At 40.3% G+C, this 20,191-nt stretch overlaps 1 protein-coding gene across 4 annotated transcripts in view; it reads right to left on the reverse strand.

Moving 5' to 3' along the window:
* LOC108280688 (receptor-type tyrosine-protein phosphatase mu) overlaps nucleotides 1-19,042 on the reverse strand; it is a 253,376-nt gene extending 234,334 nt beyond the window's left edge. For 3 of the 4 annotated variants that reach the window (XM_053673623.1, XM_053673622.1, XM_053673621.1), the window contains exon 1: nucleotides 18,158-19,042. In XM_053673623.1, coding sequence (XP_053529598.1) covers nucleotides 18,158-18,230 — 73 coding nt within the window. In that variant the 5' untranslated portion in view covers nucleotides 18,231-19,042. The remainder of the gene's footprint in view (nucleotides 1-18,157) is intronic. The other variant, XM_017495997.3, reaches the window with a different exon arrangement.
* Between the last annotated feature and the right edge of the window lie 1,149 nt (nucleotides 19,043-20,191).

Below are 20,191 nucleotides of genomic sequence, written 5' to 3' on the forward strand. Positions count from 1 at the left end.
GTAAAAGATCATGGTTACACCATCTCATCCAGCCTCCGTGCTATGTACCATGTACTTTGATAGGGAACGATTTATAGTCATTTCAGGAAATATCAAATAAAATTGCAATCCTGCACACAGGTAAAATTGGAAGTGCTTCCATTTTTTTCCTGCGATATTTCTGATGTGGGGGCACGGTGGCTTAGCGGTTAGCATGTTTGCCTTTGACTTCCAGCGTCGGGGGTTCGATTCCCACCTACAGCCTGTGTTTGCATGTCCTCCCTGTGCTTCTGGGGGTGTTTCCTCTGGTTTCCTCCCCCAGTCCAAAGACATGCATTGTAGGCTGATTGGCATTTCCAAAATTGTCCACAGTGCATGAATGTGTGTGTTATTGCCCACTGAAATGGGATAGGCTCCAGGCTCCCTACAACCCTCTGTAGTATAATCGGTATGGATGGATTGACATTTCTGATAAGTCGCCTTTTGACCAAACTGCTAATTCCACTTAAACTGACAGAAAACGTACCAAGCAATTGTAGCAAAGGCAGTATGACACTGTGAATCTGCTGTGCTTCTTCTCATGTATCTTCTCAGTGTCATGGATATCCCGTAAGGGACTCCGGACTACAGTTCCCAGCAGCCACTGCACCACACAGCCACACAATCACATGACCACCTGCACCTGATTCTCATTCACTTATGCACCTATGTGTATATAGCCATAGTTTGCTCTGCACTCCTAGTCTTGTGTTTGTCTTTCATTGCTGTAGTTTCTGTCTTTGTGTTCATGGTCTTTGTTAATAATGTTTGATTCTTGCCTTAATGTTTTGCTTCCCTGTTCATAGTTCTTGTTTGGTGAAAATCTGCACTTGCATCCGTCTCCGCCTCCAAACCGTGACACTCATGCAGTCCATAATCAGTATAAATGAAAATAAATCTTCCTAACGAAGCACAGACTCAATAACATCAATGCAGTCCCTTATTCTGTCCTCAAAATGGCAGCGAGTATAGTGTGGAATGCAAAGAGTGCTTGACGAGGGCAAATCCTAATGTTTAACCAATTTATCCACACTGGAAGTCTGAGAAGTAAAATCATTGATCGTGGCTAATATAATTAACAAAAAGTTAGTGTGACTGGGCTCTATAGAGACACATTTTACAGCTATCGCACGGTTAAAGAAGCCGCTCGTATTGATTAGATGGCTGCTGCTGTGGCGTGGCATCTAAACCGCTCGACTGATGACCTCATTCCCACTCTCTCATTATTGACATGAAGCCTCATCGATACGCCCACAAACACACACATGGGGGCAATGGTGGGGAGGAAAAGCCAATGCTAATGTGACCTACTCACGTGTGCTGTAATGCTTTAATCACCAGGAGACGAGTGCTAATGTGGCTAACGCAGATGCTCTCTGACACTAATGGAAGATTTGGCCTGTGGTTATATTCATAAAGTGAGCAAGGGAGGAAGGGAGAGAGAGACAGAGCAGGAGGGGCCTGTCTTCGCCTGTCGCCCGAAACACGACGCTGATGGGGAGTGAGAGTAAGAGGGCAAAAGAAAAGGATAGAGGAAAAGATGGTCAAGAGAAGATACAAAGTGGGGAAAAAATGATAAAGACAGAGACGTGTAGTCAGAGAAAGAGCGAGCAGACGGCGAGTAGAAGAAGACAGATAGACTCTGTTTATACCGATAAAGTAAGACTCACTCACACACTCTAGAGGTCAGCGGTAGAACAATATAGTTTTTGCAATTGTGTTCGACACAGTGCTTCTGGGATACTGACCTGTTTGAGTTAAATCTCATAAAAACAGAAATGTAGCCTGAACTGAGCCATAAGACTGAAGTATCTGGCTGGATGTTATTACACGATTCTGTTATGCTGTGATCTATTTTTTTGGTTAATTGCCATGGCATCAGTGTAGTAACTGTACGATTTGCATAAGATCATCAGTGTGGTGAGCTCATCTAATTAGTATATTGTGTAGATTAGTGTGATGAGCACTGTAAGTGTGCTTTAGGGCTACACGACTCATAATGAAGCAGGAACTGAAATCACAATTCTCATTCAAGACACAACAGACACAATTACAACGGAAGTAATCCAGGATGGAGTGGTGTGATGCCGCCCAATGTTACGAGTTACTGTTACCACCCTGAAGTGGTAATATCTAGCCAAAGCAATTGAATGTTCACCCAATTATAGTTACATTGCAGAACGTCCATGTAGAACAGCTACAGCATACCCTCACTTTCTCTAGAACTCGCCTTTCATTGGCATTGTTAATGTATTTCTGAACTCAGATAACATTATTATCTACTGTATCTACTGTGCTTTTTGTTGTTGTTGTTGTGTGTATTATTACAGTATGCCCACACCCACCCATACACACACTGCCTTCTTCATGACCCTGCCTGTTTTTCCCCACTCAACCTCCATTTCTTTAAACTAATTTTCTTTCACATTTTTGACAAAATCTTTTTTTTTTTTTTTGTAACTAAACATTGGATTTTTATGTAACCCTGAATACTAAACCCATGCCATTCCAAAGATACCTTGGCAAAGCTGTAACAAAATAAGTACATGCCAAAAAGTCTACCGAATTCAATGCAACTGATAAAGAGAATGATATAGAGAGAAATTGATGAAGGAAGATGGACAGTCAGGGCGAGAGAGAGAGAGAGAGAGAGAGAGAAACAGTTATGGGAGGTATATAGAGAGGGTGGAGTGGGATAAGAGAGAATGTAGAGACAGTTCCTTGGCAGAGAGAAGCGATCTCTCCGAGCTGGCGAGATCTGAACGCACACTCGCACAGTGGAGGTCACTCTTCAAACGCTAGCACTCCTCCATGCGCCAAACTTCTCCAGCAACTCCGTCTCACTCGTTCTGCTCGTTTGAGGCGTTTCAACATTCGCGAAGTGCCACGAAAACTCCTCGCCGTTCCCACCGGCGTGCTTAAGCATCCGCTGTTTCAATTACCCAGCAGCCCACACCACGGTCGTTCTCATTAATGAACGTGGGTGAAAAAAGCCTTAATGACTGAAGCGAAAGAAAACGAAAACTGAAGCGAAATCAAATCAAATAATACAGCAGGATGAATTGTGATTTGTGCTCCAGCTCATTCACACCTTTCTCCCAAAAGGAAGCGGTGCACGCTAACTTACAGCCAGTGAACGAATCGCTCGTTGAATCGCTGCAGGTTTAGCGTCATGGCGCTAAACCGACATGCAGTCTGAGAGAGGCATAGGGTCAGAGGTTACTCTTGAAAATATGTATGTTTGTTTGTGTTAGAAAAGACATGGCATATTTCTCCCTGATTGCACAGACTCCCTTCCTAACTCATGCGCTCATCATTAGAGAGAAGAGGGACCCTTGAGCTTTAATTAGCATTATTTCATGCTGAGTGCTTGGACACCTACTAGGCTGCAGCCATTTCTGAACTTCTACAAACACGCCATTTGGTGCATATGTTCTTATTTTTCTCCATCACCATATTTTCTTACTTCATTTTTCTTTTTTCCTGATACGGGGATGAGAGCACAGTATAAATTACCCAAGCACTGCTCATAAATCTCTCTTTTTTAGCTTCCCTCCCTCATTTTCTTTCTAATCCAGTTTTCTCCCTTTTTTACTCGTGATGCCCACATCTTTTTTTCTTCCATACTCTCTTCTTAGTTACTTCATCTTATTTACCACTAACGTCTGGGTTTTTTTTTATGCTCCCACTCTCTCTCTCTCTCTCTTTCTCGCTCTTCATTAAGCAGGCTTGGTGTCTGTGTGTGTGAGATTCATTAGTGTTTGCCCTCTTCATTTGAACAAGGGACTGAGGATAATTAGAGTGTATCTGTTTGTCCAGCATCCTTTCACACAGTCACATCTCAAGGCCAATTACCACGTGCCTACATCACCCTACAAACATCATCTCTCGCTGTCTCTCTCTCTCTCCCTTTCTCTTTCTTTCTCTCTCCGTCTCCCTTTCTGCCTGTCTTACTATAAAGAGTTAAAGTGTGTGTGTGTGTGTGTGTGTGTGTGTGTGTGTGTGTGTGTGTGTGTGTATGTGTGTGTGTTGGACAGCTCACATTAGGCCCAGTGTGTATAATTTAATGTAGCGTGACCTCTGCATGAGCTGTGAGTTCAGCACATCGAGTCTGATTTGAGCTTGATTGGCATGATAATTGAATTCGGATCCAAGCCTGAAAATGCTATCGGACACATGCACATACAGGACACACGAGTGCACAATGAAGCTTCATAGTCACTTGTTGATACTTTGAGAGCGCTCCATTATTAAACCCTAATTTGGGTTTCAGACACCAGCTGTTTTCATCACTTAAAGCCTTATATATCTATATAAATCTATAATCTATAAATCTATGAAATATAAAACAGACACACACACATTACAAATATATATATATATATATATATATATATATATATATATATATATATATATATATATATATATATATATATATATATGCTTTTAATTCATCTTAGAGCATATTATTAGTTACTACAATGACTCTAGTAGGACGTGTATGTAGTTATGAATAGTGAGGAAGGTGAGTCTGGACTCACTGATTGCTCCTGGAAGCTTGCTTTCGAAAATAATTAAAATTAAATACAGTCTGACACGTTTTTTTTTTTTTTCTTTAACCTGGAAATAAACAGAAAGAGTTTAGTAAAATGTAAAACAAAGAAACTGAAGCATTTTCACTTGTGGGCTCAGAATTTTGGACCCCATATGATTTGTAATTTTGTAAATTTGAATATATTCAGCCAAAGCCATGCAGGGGAACATAAAGGTACGAATCACATAAAAACAAATCCATAAATGTTCTCCCTGTGTTCATGTGGGTTCTTTCCAGGTTCTTTGGTTTCCACACACCTCCTAAAAACAAGCCAGGAGGTAGACTGTAGACTCCTAGGTCTACAGAAAATTGCCCCTAGGTGTGTATGTGTGTGTCAATAAAATACTCTATGGGAATGCTTTTCACTGCTAGGTTTTAAGGTATTCCGGGGGTTTCCTCCGGGTACTCCGGTTTCCTCCCCCAGTCCAAAGACACGCACTGTAGGCTGACTGGCATTTCCAAAAGTGTCTGTAGTGTATGAATGGGTGTGTGAATGTGTGCGTGATTGTGCCCTGCAATGGATTGGCACCCTGTCCAGGGTGTACCCCGCCTTGTGCCCCATGCTCCCTGAGATAGGCTCCAGGTTCCCCACGACCCAGTAAGGATAAGCGGTACAGAAAATGGATGGATGGATGGAATATATTCATGTAATAAGTTTATATTATATAAAGTATTTATGCATTAGTTTTTTATGGATGCAAAAAAAAACACTGATAATTAAACTACAGTCTTAAATTACTAATTAATGATACGATCTCACTTTCACTGCAACTTATGGTTTCTGTTACTCACTGCCTTTAGGCATATTGTTTTACTTGTGTTTACTTTGCTCGTACCTTATCATGCATCACTGTCGTGTTTCCGTGCTACACAAACTCCGCTTTGTAAAGTCGGAAGCTTATAGTCTTCCTCATGGCAGTTAATATAAAATGCACTCCTGCCTTAGAGGACTTGGAGCACACCCTTTATGCCGCGGTCACGTCCAAATTACGCCTCCGTCTGACGGTGACTGAGGTCAGGTTGGGCATAACTAACGTTGACATAAACAGTAAACTGAAGAAAGTCATTTTGGTTGATTCTGGGTATTCTGCTATAGCTAGCAGCGTCACATTACCAGCGTTTGTCGCCGTGTGCGATCAGCTGGGAAACGGCTTATACTTCCGGTTAGTGAAAAAAAACAACGCTAATGCTGCATTTGAGACGATACTACCCTTCTAAAATTCATACAATAGATGGTAAAATACATAGTGCTTAGTGTAAGTGTACAGTACATTATTTGGGACACAACTTTGGTCAGAAGTTTTGCAATGCGTAAACGAGCCCTGTGTCGCGCACAGACCAACTAATCGATAATGAGATTCATTGACAACGATTTTCATAATCGATTATTATTGATTAGTTGTTGCAGCTCTACTTATGATAACTGTTATGACATTATCATTGGTTGCTTTATACCTGAAAGGCACTGTTAAAAATTATGTCTGTATTTTATACAGAAGACGCATGTTTTTCCCTAACTCACCAAGGTAAAGGCTTGTATAATAATAATAATAATAATAATAATAATAATAATAATAATAATAATAAAGCTAATATGTCTCAATTATACAACAATGGAAAGGATTTATTCATTTGTTATGTGATGCTACTGTTGAACTAAACAGTACTACCAAAAGAATAACATAAGCTCACTTAGAGTAGCATAAGTGCTCTTAACATGTAATATATTAAACATTATTGTAGCCTTCATATATCCTAATTGGATGGATTCATTCCTTTCTGCAGCAGTCAGCTTCAGCTGTCTGTACTACAAGAATAACATAGCAGTGGTGAAACTCTGACAGACACACTATTCTTTTACAATGCATGGTTTCTTTTGTAGGGGGGGGAAAACTGTGATGTGTTACTTCTGAAAAATACATTGCTCAAGGAATACACTGAAATTTTTGTGGGAGCCAGGGATGCACGTTACGCTCACAAATATAAAGCTTCACGTAGTAAATAAGTGAAAAACTGTAGGACCCAGACAGCGGAAGGCCAGCCTCTTATCTGTCAGTGCACTGTGCATTGTCGATCAACAATGTGAGACAAAGTGCTCTATATGAACTGCTTTCCTGCTATATACCATCATCAATCATTGAGAGCAATTTTATTATTCTTATTATTTGGCGGTTGCATCGTTTGTTGAAGTCGTCTTTAGGTATTTTATTTTATTCTCGTCTGGCTCGACAAACGAGTGCCTATTCATCATTCCTCTATGCTGTCTCGCTGTTACTGTTGAGCCACTTAAGACAAAACACATCTGAGTGGGGTGAAGGCGGGAGTGCGGTGGGGGGTGGGGAACACTAGTATTTGAATTATTGGGCAGCTCTAAATGAAGCACTGTTTATCTTTTCCTGCTCGGAAGCAGAATTCGCTTCAACTAAGCGGAGCGGTGCTGACTCTGAGCTCTGGACTGGTAAGATGGCATCACTAGTCAGACCTTCAGCACAAACTGAGGCAGTGTGAATGCAAAGAAAGCAGAATAAGCAGCATCTGGACTCTCTGCATACAGGGATACAGGGCCTGCATCGTGTCACTACAGGGCCTTTTAGTGCAATTAACACTCTTATGGGGTGCAAACTAGGAATGGACTGTATCAAAAAGATATAGCGCAGGGCTGAACTACAGTTTTCTGATATACTGCATGAGCACTTATCACCGTATAGCCTATATAACCCATATCCATTTCCACATCTAGATCAACTAAATACTGAGCATTTTAAGTGAACAATTGTTGTAGAGCTGTAGTACAGTACAAAACACTGCTGACATACAGTATCATGCACTAATGTTCTAGTCCTGTCTCCCTTAATATCCTGTCATTGCTTTGTTATCTGCATGTGTTCACCTGTTCTGTGTTAGCCCTTGATTAGTTTGTTGTGTTGTAGTCTGTTGTGAAGTCTTAACATGCAGTTAGTTACTTTAACTCCAAGCTTTTGTAAATCCAAGTTCTTGATGTTCTTCTTTCATTCCGTGCCCTTGGATTTCGAAATAAATTATGGATTATACTTTGTTTGAAGTTGCCCGCCTGTGGTTTGATCCGCAATGGACTATAACTATTACTCTTGGATTTTCACTCACCCGAGTCCTGCCTCTCACCGTAAGTTCAATTCAACTTAATCTTCAGCCATTTCATTACACTAACTCTCAAAGCTCTTGATGTTTTATTTCTCAAAAATTCCTCTCGTTAGACTAAATACTGATTCTCGGTAATATTTCATTTTGGCAACAATTCTGTCATATCTCTTAAAGTTCAATTATAGGGATGCACTAATCCCTATAGTGATCAGTATATCTGTATCTTTTTAATATCAGTGGATCAGATCTGATGGATTTTCTGATTTGATTCACTGCTGTATTTTACACAACTGCACGTATAACGCTGGCTCATAGATGTGAACACAGGACACAGACTGTCCTACAGAACACTTCCATCAGACCTAATGTTTGATAACAGCAACAGACAATAAGTACTGAACATCAGCCGATACTCATATAAGCACTGACGTTAGCATCATATTAGAAATTGAACAAATGGCTCCTACAAGAGTGGCTTTAGATAAACTGGAGACATTAGTACAAAAGCACTACAGTTGTCCAAGGGTCCAGGCTTGGTAGGACAGAGCAATGGTACTGGTGTATATTTTATTACATTCAGTGCTGAGATCAGTTTGAAAGGAAAAGGAAATATTTACTTAAATCTTGTGCCTCTTAGACTTTTCACCTGAGCCAAAGTCCTCAGTAGAGTTTCATCTGAGAGCATAACAAAAACACACTGTGCTCAGGGTTTCTGATAATGATTCGCTCGCAGGTTTAGGACCTGTCTCTGTGACTAGAAGATTGGGAGTTCGTGTTAATGGTACACAGTGCGGTAGATAGATAGAGAGTTACTGGGGTGCTATTAACTGCTTCCGGTTGAACGCTGTCATGTTTGTCAGCTGCTGTATGAGTAATTATTATTTGTTTACCGCTTTTATCACTGGTGCTGTTAGTATTACTATTTTATACTGTAGCATTACCTTTTATTTTACTGTCGCTTCGTTTTGTCACTAAATAATCATAGCTTATTCTGCTAACTCTTCATTTGACAAGACTGGATTTACACGTTCAGTGTGTGAACCTGGATCACTGGATTTTACTCTCTGTTGCGTAAACTGCTTCACATTTCACCCAGTTGAATTTGAATCAAATTAGTTAAATCATTAACTGGACTACCGCATTGAATGATCTACATGTGTGCTGCTCAGCAGTCTAACCTCACTGCCTCGTTCCACTCCGCGATGGCCTGGCTACATTTGAGTAAGTCTCAACCTTCTCGCTGTGCTGCTGTGCTGCTGTGCTGCTGTGCTCCTGGGTTTCTGTCTTGGGTAGCTGTTTTTAACTGTTTTTGTCCGTCAAAAGCTGGTGGGTTTTTTTTTCTGCTGGGGGCTAACCTGGTATCCATTTAGGCTGTTAAATTCTGCTAATTCGTACTTTGCTGGGAAATAACTGGAAAGCACAGCAAGTTTGGAGCATTTTCCTCTTCCTTGCATTATGGCCACCTGTTACACTGCTGCTGAATTTTTCCACCTGAACTGTATGGCCTGGCTTCCCTCCAACATTTACAAACTGAGTGTTGCATTGGGAATGGCTCGATATACGCGTTATTTTATCACAAACAGACCACTCACATCTCGGCAGTAGGAACCATTTGGAACCTGGATATTCATCATTCCCACATGCGGCGTGATGTGGATTATAGCTCATTAAGGCAATTTCTCAAAAAAGAGTCTGACTTGGCATGTCAATCTATGCTTAATGTCTATGAACGGCAAATTTGCTTTATTAAAATGTGAATGAACAAAAAAGGTGTTGCTGATCTCACAACATGAATATAGAGCATGACGTTGACTTTATTGGTCTGGCTGAAACCTGGCAACAAACGAATGATTTCTTTACTCTTAACCAAGTCTACGTCTCACCCCCACAGTGAATAGACCCCATACAACGCACTACATTTCCATTTCCATTTATGGCATTTGGCAGACGCTCTTATCCAGAGTGACTTACAGCGTACTGGTGGTAGGCATGCGATTCTGTTTTGTGATGACTCTATCCATTTAACAACTCTGGATTTAAGCACCTGTTGCTTGTTTGAGCTTCCTGTCCCCCAAACATGTCACCTGGTTTCATCAACTATCCGAGCTACTGAGAATATTCATGTTCAGACAGCTAAATCTATAATAACTGCTGATTTTCTGAATCTCCTCCAGTGCTTTTTACTCGGCATGCAAATTTTTCCACTCGCACTAAAGGTCATGCTGTTGTGTTCTCACTAGGTACTTCACATCTTATCTATGTTATCACTTACTCAGACATCTAACACACAATAATATCACTTTCTGAAACTGCATTAGTCTTCCAGCCTTAATGAGCATGCTTGAGCAATTTCCCATCCCTGAGACAGCAGCAGTGGTCAGTCACTATGATAATATTCTCTGTTCTCTTACTCTAAACCAACTAAGTCCCCACAGAATACATGGACAACAATAATATGATATTAATCCGATTAAGACGATACTCTGATTAAGAAACTAGCATGTAAACAGCGATTATTGATGATCTTAATCTGACTAAAGTCATACTCGGAGTAAACACAAATGGAATTAAGACATGTGGAGTATTCCTGTTTTACTCGCATTATCAACATACGTTACAGACATGTACACACCTTAATCACACTATTAACCTCGTGTGGGAGTTTTCACCGCATTTTGCGACAGGACACGTACACACACGGCAGTGCTCAACCGTTTAACAAGAAAGCACGGCTGCGTCTGAAACCGCATACTTACCTACTATATAGTAGGCGAAATACATGTGTTTCGGCTACTATATAGTAGGTAAGTGGGCGGTTTGGGACACAGCCCATGGCTTCAAGCAGTCGTCTATTTGCATGTACAGCATGACTAATAATTAACTGCACTTGAAGCTTTCGTAAAATTAAAAATGAAACACCCAAAAACTGTATACGGTTCCATAACGAAGACGAACTGTATGTCGATACGTGAAATTCTGGAGGGACGTCGGACGGCGTGGCGTGGTGACGTAATGACGTGTGACCTTAATCGATCTATGTTCTATAACGTGTAAAATGGGAACATGAAAGGAGTATTCTAAAAGTGACTCATGTAAACACCTTAATCACAATATTATCTTATTCAGAATGAGGTCAATAACTAGATTATTGTTATCCATGTAAACATAGTCAATTATGAAGCAGAGACTGTCTATTATGCAGTGACCAAGGAAAGTCCAGAACTCTTTTTCTTCTGTTGTTAAACTGTTGCGACTAGGGGTGCAACGATACACTCTGGTCATGATTCGATTTGATTCGCAAGACAGGCTTCATCATTTGATTCAGTGCAATTCTCAGAATATTCGAACAAAATTGTAATGAATAAAAGTAGACTTCTGCTGCCTCTTTCTCGGGCACCGTAGATCGCAGCGGTGTGGGGCTGGTGTCATCATCTCACAGGTTCTTGCAGGTTCTCCATGAAAGACTGTTGGTGTGTCTCAATCAGCTCTCTAGTGCCCTAGCCAGCTCCATTAAAGAGGTGTATGGTGAAACTTGAGCATTTGAGCAACGTTTTACACGTGTGAAACAACCATGATTTGTGTTTAAAACATCTCTATCTGTTATTTCATCATTAATAATGGTATATTTATATACAGGGATGGAAAAGTCAGTAGTCTGGACACCTTCGAGAAGAACATTTCGTGAGCGTGCTACTTGTTTTTATTCACTGTACAAGCAGGGTCAGCAACAAATGTACTACATACTTCACATCTTAACCTCTGTGGCATGGATTTTGCTGTACTGTTGTCATTCAGTCAGACCTCCAACACACAATAATATCACTTATTTTAATCACTTAAACTTACATTGGTAAATACTTTCATCTTCCAGCCCAAACACACACACACACACACACACACATACATACAGTATACTGTATATACAAATACACCCACACACTCAGAGCTGTCCATGCACACGCTGAGCTGTCAAGTCTTAACAAGTGTCCAAGTGATGCTCCTGCAAGTTAACAACCTCAACAACAAACTAGACAGCGTGGGTTTTCTGTGCAAGTCTACTTTGCTAATGTAAACCCTAGCTTAGCACTGCTTGGCTGTTTGCTGTATGTGTGTATGTGTGTGTGTGTGTGTGTGTGTGTGTGTGTGTCGCACAGCTGTATTATATATTATTTAATGCCATTGAAAGTCTACACTCTGCACTTTGATGACTGTTAATGTCACTCACCGAAGGCTGGAGCTTTATTCTCTCCTTTGATTTCATGAAGTCAGAATAAATTGGCCATCCAGAGCAAGACTCAGTCCAGTGTTGCATATTTACACATGATCTGGAAAATGCCTCGAGTCTGCTAATCAGTGAAGATGGCAAAGAGAGAAAACTCTTAAAAATCACTTCTCATAAATGGTTTGGGTTCACCACATTACACAGGGTAAAAGATCTCGCTCACTCACACACACAAACACACGCACACACACAATGGCCCTTATTCATCAAAGTTGCACAGAAATCATCTCAAATTTTGAGTGCCAGGAGTCACACTGAACTGCTCTGCATCTAATTCATGACACTGAAATCAGTGCTGATTTGAGTGAAATCAATGAAACAGCTCATATATTACATTACAACCATATTATATACATCAGAGGACACGGTGGCTTAGCGGTTCGCACGTTCACCTCACACCTCCAGGGTCCGGGGTTCGATTCCCACCGTGGCCCTGTGTGTGCAGAGTTTGTATGTTCTCCCCGTGCTGCGGGGGTTTCCTCCGGGTACTCCGGTTTCCTCCCCCAGTCCAAAGACATGCATGGTAGGCTGATTGTCATGTCCAAAGTGTCTGTAGTGTATGAATGGGTGTGTGATGTGATTGTGTGCCCTGCAATGGACTGGCACCCTATCCAGGGTGTACCCCGCCCTGTGTTCCCTGTGTGCCCCTGTTCCCTGAGATAGGCTCCAGTTTCCCCCCGACCCTGAAGAAGGAGTAAGCGGTAGAAGATGGATGGATGGATGGATATATACATCAGGGTGGCCAAATCATAACATCATTATCCACCACACTGTGCAGGTCAAAGCTGTGTTTATTGCTGACTCTCATGTTTTGGTTACCTGCAAACCTAATTTATTTGGCAAAAAGTGGTAGCTAGCATGATGTAATAGTGTATAAACCAGCTGGCTATCTAGACTGAGTAAAACGAACAAGTAAGGGTGTAACAAAACACTCTGGTCATGATTCAGTTTGATTCATGACACTGTGGTCACAATTCGATTCTCAGAAACTTTCAATGACGAAAAATGATGACTGAAAAGACTTTTGTTTGTGCATAATTAACAATGCAAAACAAGGTCCGAGGTCCAAGGTAATTACTAGAATGCTGATATCGCACATTTCTACGAGGCACGTCATCATATTTTTGCATCGCGATGCGCCGTGTCACAATGTATAAATTTACGCCCTTACAAACAAGCATATGATTATTATACTCTTGTAACAAAGTTACTAATGCAGTACATGGTAAATAAAGCCAGCATGCTGCTGGCCTATGCTTTGAGCTGCGTTGTTCTGGCTCGCTTTAAATCTTTATTCATTTGTAGCAGGAGAGTGATATGGCAGGTTTGTGCTCCAATGTACTTTGCATGGTTTCATCAGCGTTTCCACACTCCTGTGTCATCATCATGCAAGCTAATTATTATGCGTAGTAAAAAACCACACTACCATCAGCAGGGTAGATGTGTGTAGTGCAGCAAGTTGTGGGATTTGGAACAGTTAGTTCACGCTATGGTTACAGCACTGACATGGTTAAGTTACCACAGACATCCAAGGCTGGGAATCCAAGAGAGCAAAATTGGACGTGGTCTCTGGATTGAAAACTAGAGATGCACCGATGTATCGGCCGATAAAGCTATTTTTCACGCTATCGGCCGATAGTTTAAAAACTGTCCGATGATCAGGGCCGATTATATCCTGGCAATCAAAAGCGGGTGGGAAAACACATGGATTTCGTGCTGTGTGTAAAGATGATGTCTCTTGTGTGGAATGACGACAAAACTGCAGTTTGTAATCTCTGTAAGCTCTGCACTCATAAAATTTTACACCGGAAGTGAGCAGGAGTGAAGCGGGAGTTTCAGCGTCGAGACTGCATCGATTTTTTTCCCTAGCGCTGTTCGCGCTGAATTAAAGCGCCAGTACACCGTTGAAAGGTTTAAACGAAGATGAGTGACAAAAAAATATATTTCACAGAAAAATATATTTGTAGAGTAGTATATTTCATATCCAGTTAATGTTAATATATAAAAACATTGATATTATGTATTAGCAGTTTGATGTCAATGATGGAGTAGAAATGCTTTTGTTTGTGGAGAGTGAATGTGAGACTAACAGGTTTTTTAGAATTCAGTCAATTAATTCTGTTAATATAAATTAATAACATTCAATAAGTTGAGAAATCTTACTTTAATCTTCAGTATTGAGTTCATGTGTTAATGTTAATTACAGTAATGTGTTTTCTGTTTATGAGACCAGGTACTGTTAAACAACTTGTTGAAATGGAGAAAATAAAGTTTTTATTTGCATTACTTTCAGAATTGTGGAATTGATTATTTTATTGATTATTATTCATTTAAAAGAAGGTGTAAAAGGCAGAACTATAGGTATCGGCTATCGGTATTGGCCGATATTACTCTGAATGGTTCTCGGCTGAGAAATTTAGTATCGGTGCATCTCTGTTGAAAACATTTTTAAACATAACATAGTATTTGCAAAAGTCAACATGTTGTAGGGATTTGTTTTTGTTTTTTTTCTTTCAGCCAGCTCCAGACCTGATGTAGAGTAAGAGAATATTATCATCGTGGCTGATCACTGCTGTCGTCTCAAACATGTTCATGAAGGCTGGAAGATGAAAGTATTTACTAATGTAAGCTTAAGTGATTAAAATAAGTGATATTATTGTGTGTTAGAGGTCTGACTGAGTGACAACAGTACAAACTCCAATGCCACAGAGGTTAAGATGTGAAGAACATAGTGCATTTGTTGCTGAACCTACTTGTCCTGTGAATAAAAACAAGTAGCACGCTCACAAAACGTTCTTCTCAAAGGTGTCCAGACTACTGACTTTTCCATCCCTGTATATAAATATACCATTATTATTGATAAAATAACAGATAGAGATGTTTTAAACACAAATGGTTGTTTCACATGTGGAAAACGTTTCCTCGTTCTATGCTCAAATTTCATCATACACCTCTTTAATGGAAAAGGTCGACGTGAGCACGTGTCACACTCGTGTTGAAGATGGTGACGGGTCTTAAACGGTCCTCGTCATTTCAGATCTTTTCAAAAGTAATCAATTCATCTCAGTTAATCAGACTTTCAAATATGAACTCATCGGCTCATTCGTTAAAAGCAGGAGCGCTACACTGTTCAGAAGTCAGTATTCTGTATGACAGAAGTGCGTATATGAAATTTAAGATAATATAACCATCAGATCCAGATATATACGTTATCAATATGCACAGCATTAAATGTTGTCAGAAACTGTGTGAAAGTGTAACATCAAACCACTCAGGCAAAGTGTAACTCTAAAATGTGATTTCTCCAATAGCGTTCTCCAAGGTTTCTTATATGCCTGCATTGATTATAAAAGATGTGCTCCAAAACGCACCTGTAGACTCTTCTCAAGCGCTTATAGAGGATGCAGCAGTTTTATTTAAAAGGAGCAGTGAAGGTGATATCTGATCATCTGGAATCAAAAACATTTATAATACTTACTTTATTACAATGGTATATCTGAATTAACAGAAGTCGAAACTCAATTAGGTGATTTTATTGTTAGTTAATGTACAGTAAATGCCAAAACAGCACAATTTTTTGTGGAAACTATTTGATATTTTGTCATGAGTAAACGCTACATTAATGCTGGTACCATTTTAATGATGTAGGCTATAGAGAAAAACTTGTGTAGCACTGATGGGGTTTTTACTTATTCTGTTAATATGAAGTTGCCTTTTTTTTTTTTTTACACCTCCCCAATACATCCAACAAGTAATGTATTAACTGTTGATCTCCAGCATAAACAGCTGCTTAGTTGACCAGAGAAATATCAAGTCATTTTGTACAGGTTCAATTTTTTTTAATCAGAGATATATATATATATATATATATATATATATATATATATATATATATATATATATATATATATATATATATATATATAAGTTCTCAGCTCTACATCCTTTCAGCATTTTATCCTACACAGCAAATATGAGTGAGCCATGCTGCCCCCTCCAGGTCAATAACAGAAACTGCAACCGCACGAGAAATCTCAGCATTTCAAACCACCACAAATTACACACTTTCCTCAAAAGCTGATACTTTCATATATTATATATATATATATATATATATATATATATATATATATATATATATATATATATATATATAAGTGTTGAGTTAAGTTATATATATATATATAATCATTCCATAATCATTATATATATATAATCATTCCATCCAGTGAAAGCATGCCATAACATGTTTACTGATAAAAGTGATGCATTCGTCAAAAGTAGAAATCTACAGTTGGCATACGCAGTACCTCCTAAGGGATGGAAAGAAAAGTAGCGTATATGCACATTGATAATATCAGAACAGGTGGCGGTGTGAGTAATACTCACTAAATATGGCATCAGAAAACAAAAAAGTTTCCAGCTGGCGAATATTAACCATGCGCATGGCAAAATATTCCCTACAGTGGCAACATATTACACCAAGCAAGTTAATTCACCACTGGAGCTGGAGCTGGCTGTAAATTCACCTCTGTGCTGCATTTGACGTTTTTTTTTTCCTAGTTTAATGTGCACATTTTAAAACGTGAAAATGAAAGGGGTAATATTTAGCTGAGGCGTTCGGGGAAATCTGTGAATGTGCAGCACAGAGTGACTCCAACAACACAACAAGGAAATACTGATGTCTTGTTCATCATGCCTGTATGAAAAAAAACAACAACGTATGCTCAAATGAGATAAATTAGCCACTTCTGTGTCACTTCAGGATAAATGTGAGCGCACACGCCATTCATTTCTCTGATTTTTCCAATATATCATGAGATGTGGTGCATTAGTCGGAGCACGGCAGCTTGCCATGTGAAGTCTATAAAGACGTATGACGTCTTTTGGTTACAGCTTTTCCGTCTTCCATCGTTTATTGTATTCGTTTCCTCTTGAGCTCACTTCGCTTCGACTTCGATCCACCGAAACGCATCCAACCTAAGATGATTGTCACGCTGACTAAAAGAAGGCGTCTATTCAGTTCAGTGTTTGCAAAACAAAGCGAACGACATGCTCCATAACCGTAATGAGTGTGGCAGTGATGAAGTGTTAAGGTCAAGTGCCACTTGTTAATCGCAACCCTGCTGAGGGTGACACAACCGCCAGACTATCACACAGCGCTGAGAACAACTCAGGAAGTGAGGGGCGAAGAGAAAGCTCATCAAAATATAACACACTGCCGCCTGAGGGCTTCTTCCGACCATTAAGCAGTCGATGCTTCAGCTCGATGATTCGATATAAACAAATCGGCAGTAACATGTTTAATGAGTTGGGGAACATCAATAACATTCCATGTACATTGTAAAATCTTTGAGTGCAATTAACACATACGGTGTTGGTATGGTTGTTCACTTATAATGTTCAACATGTCTTCCTTTGTTTTAATGAGTTCATTCAACAGTCTAGGGGTTCTTATGAAAGAAACAAACGGTGCAAAAAGTGTGTGTTTTTTTCTGCACAAACAGGTAGGTGCTTTAAGCTGAGTTATAGTTCACTACAGCTGGCTTCAGGGCACCATATTAAACCAAACACGCCTGGTGGAGGATTCCCCAGGAACTGTTTTCAAATAAAGGCTTTTTTTCTTCTTCTTCTTCTTCTTTTCTTTCTTTTTTTTTCATACCACAACGTTTCTAAATCAGTTCTCAGAACTTGTAATTACTGAACCACCACGTCTACAGCAGCTCGGTGGCGGTTTGAGAGCTTCAGCATCTCCTGAAACTTCATGCTGGAAATGAAAGTAGCTTCCTGCCTTCAACTGTGTGAGGAATAATCACACATTAGCTACATTAGCGAACCTCTACCCCCAAACAAACCCCCAGTGTGTGTGTGTGTGTGTGTGTGTGTGTGAGAGAGAGAGAGAGAGAGAGAGAGAGAGAGAGAGAGAGAGAGAGAGAGAGAGAGAGAGAGAGAGACTGGGCTAATATAAGCATGGTTAATGATTTTACGTGAAATATTTTCAGCTCATGTCCTTTCAAGTTTCTGAGAGACATTTCTCAGATAACAGTCCCGGCTCTGAGGCGAGTGAATAAAGCTAAAGCGGACACCACACACACTTTCTCACACTGACCCTTTCAAAATCCGGTTAGAACTAGTCTTACCTTTGTACACCTGTCCGCGTGCCGACACCAGGAGCCCGACCGCGGTGACGAGCCAAGTTAAAACTTTATCCATGTCCTCAGTTTTCGGCGTGTGTCGACCCCCGCGGCCGTGAGGTAACAACGCCAAACTGTGGGCAAACGTCCGTTTTCTTCTGGAGTCGCCTCAGTCGTTGAAGTCCTCGGACCGTTTTCCCTTCTCTCAGTCTCCTTCTCCCGGACTCGCTCTGACTTCTCTTAGGTCTCTTCTCTTCCAGGAGGAGCGTGAAGAGTCTCTCTCTCTCTCTCTCTCTCTCTCTCTCTCTCTCTCTTTCTCTCTCCGGTAGAGGGTGGTGTTGGAGCTCTCGCGCTTCGACCGTTATGTGTCTGAGTAGTGGATGAGGAGCGCGCGGAACAGAGAGGAGAGAGAGAGGCACGCGCGCTACTGCGCGAGCAGCCAAACGGTTAGTGAAAGAGCGCGCGCGCGCGCGGGGCCTGTCTCCTCCCACTGTGGAGTTGGGACCCACAAAACAGGACTAACCATCAGTAATTGATTAAACACAGCAAAATCCCAAGGGTTTCATTAATATCTACAATGTAAATGAATTCAAGCTTCCCATTCACTAAGCAACAGTGTTCAATTAACCACACACACACACACGCTGGGTTGCCAGCTTGTGCATGCTCAAAAAGTCGCAAAATAATGTCATACATTTATTTGCATATACACTGGATTGCATATCAAAACATGAAGAAGAAAGATTTTCTAAAGATACTCACTTTTAGTAACTGCTTCATCAAAAAAATGATAATAAATCAGGGTCATGGTGGATCTAGAGTCTATCCCAGGATCCCAAGGTGTGAGAAGGTTATACAGGCTGCATGGGGTGCCAATTCATCGTGAATATCATGCGCGCACACACACACACACACACACACACACACACACACACACACGTTCACATCTAGGGGGAATTTAGCATAACAAATCCACCTACCAGCAGGTTTTTGGCAGGTGGGAGGAAACCAGAGAACCCTGAGGAACGCAGGACGCAGGAAGAAGAGGAACAGGAATTACCCACAGACATTAACCCTCTTTCAAGTTCACCTTCGAACCAGGAACCCTGGGGCTGTGAGGCAACATCTACGCACTGCACCACCATGGCACCTCCTGGATTACTGCATGACATGCTTGCTTGGTGCAGGCCATGCCTGTAGCTTAGGATGCACATTAAAGGAATACTTCAGAAAAAATTCACTCCCTTACACCAAGTGTAGACAACCAGCACAGACATGTGTCCTGTCTGAAAAGTTTGCTTCTTCAGTTTTAAGGAACAAATAATGGAAGTATAATGTATGTCATGGATATGTTGGCTGATCAACTAAAGGGGGAAATTGTGTATTTTTTTTGTTTGCATCAAACTATTCTTTTCGTCCACACTATGGACAATTTGGAGGGAGAACATGCAAACTCTGTGCACACAAGGCGGCGGCGGGATTCAAACGTGCGAACTTGGGAGGCAAATGGACAAATGTGCTAACCGCTATTTGTTTAACAGATATTGAAAAATATATATGATCTGTCCTACAAAAAAAGAAAGTCAATTTTACTGTATGTCACATGCTTGAAAATGGTGAATAATGAATATTTGTGTTTACAGAGGAAAACACCGCATTCCCAAGTCATCCAGCTTTTCCTTGCACTATATGTATTATGTGTATTATATATGCTAAGTATATTACACAATTCCTTGCAATATACTTATTATATATTTTTATTAATTGTCTTATACCCTGATACTGACTTTACAGAGTCAAGTTTCAATTTGTGCTAGAGCAGCATGTGTTTGTTTAGAATTTTCATTGACAAATTCTTTGTCTGTCAATTCATGCAATGGCCTTTACACTCTCAGTAAAGGGTACTAACTGTATCCTCAAAGATACAGAGGTAGTCCTTCAGGTTCATTATATACGTTAAACAACGGTAGTCCTTAAGGTTCATTATATACTTTAAACAACAGTAGTCATTAAGGTTCATTATATACGTTAACAACGGTA

This window comes from Ictalurus punctatus, chromosome 20 (genome assembly GCF_001660625.3).
Source record: "Ictalurus punctatus breed USDA103 chromosome 20, Coco_2.0, whole genome shotgun sequence".
NCBI classification, from domain to species: domain Eukaryota; kingdom Metazoa; phylum Chordata; class Actinopteri; order Siluriformes; family Ictaluridae; genus Ictalurus; species Ictalurus punctatus.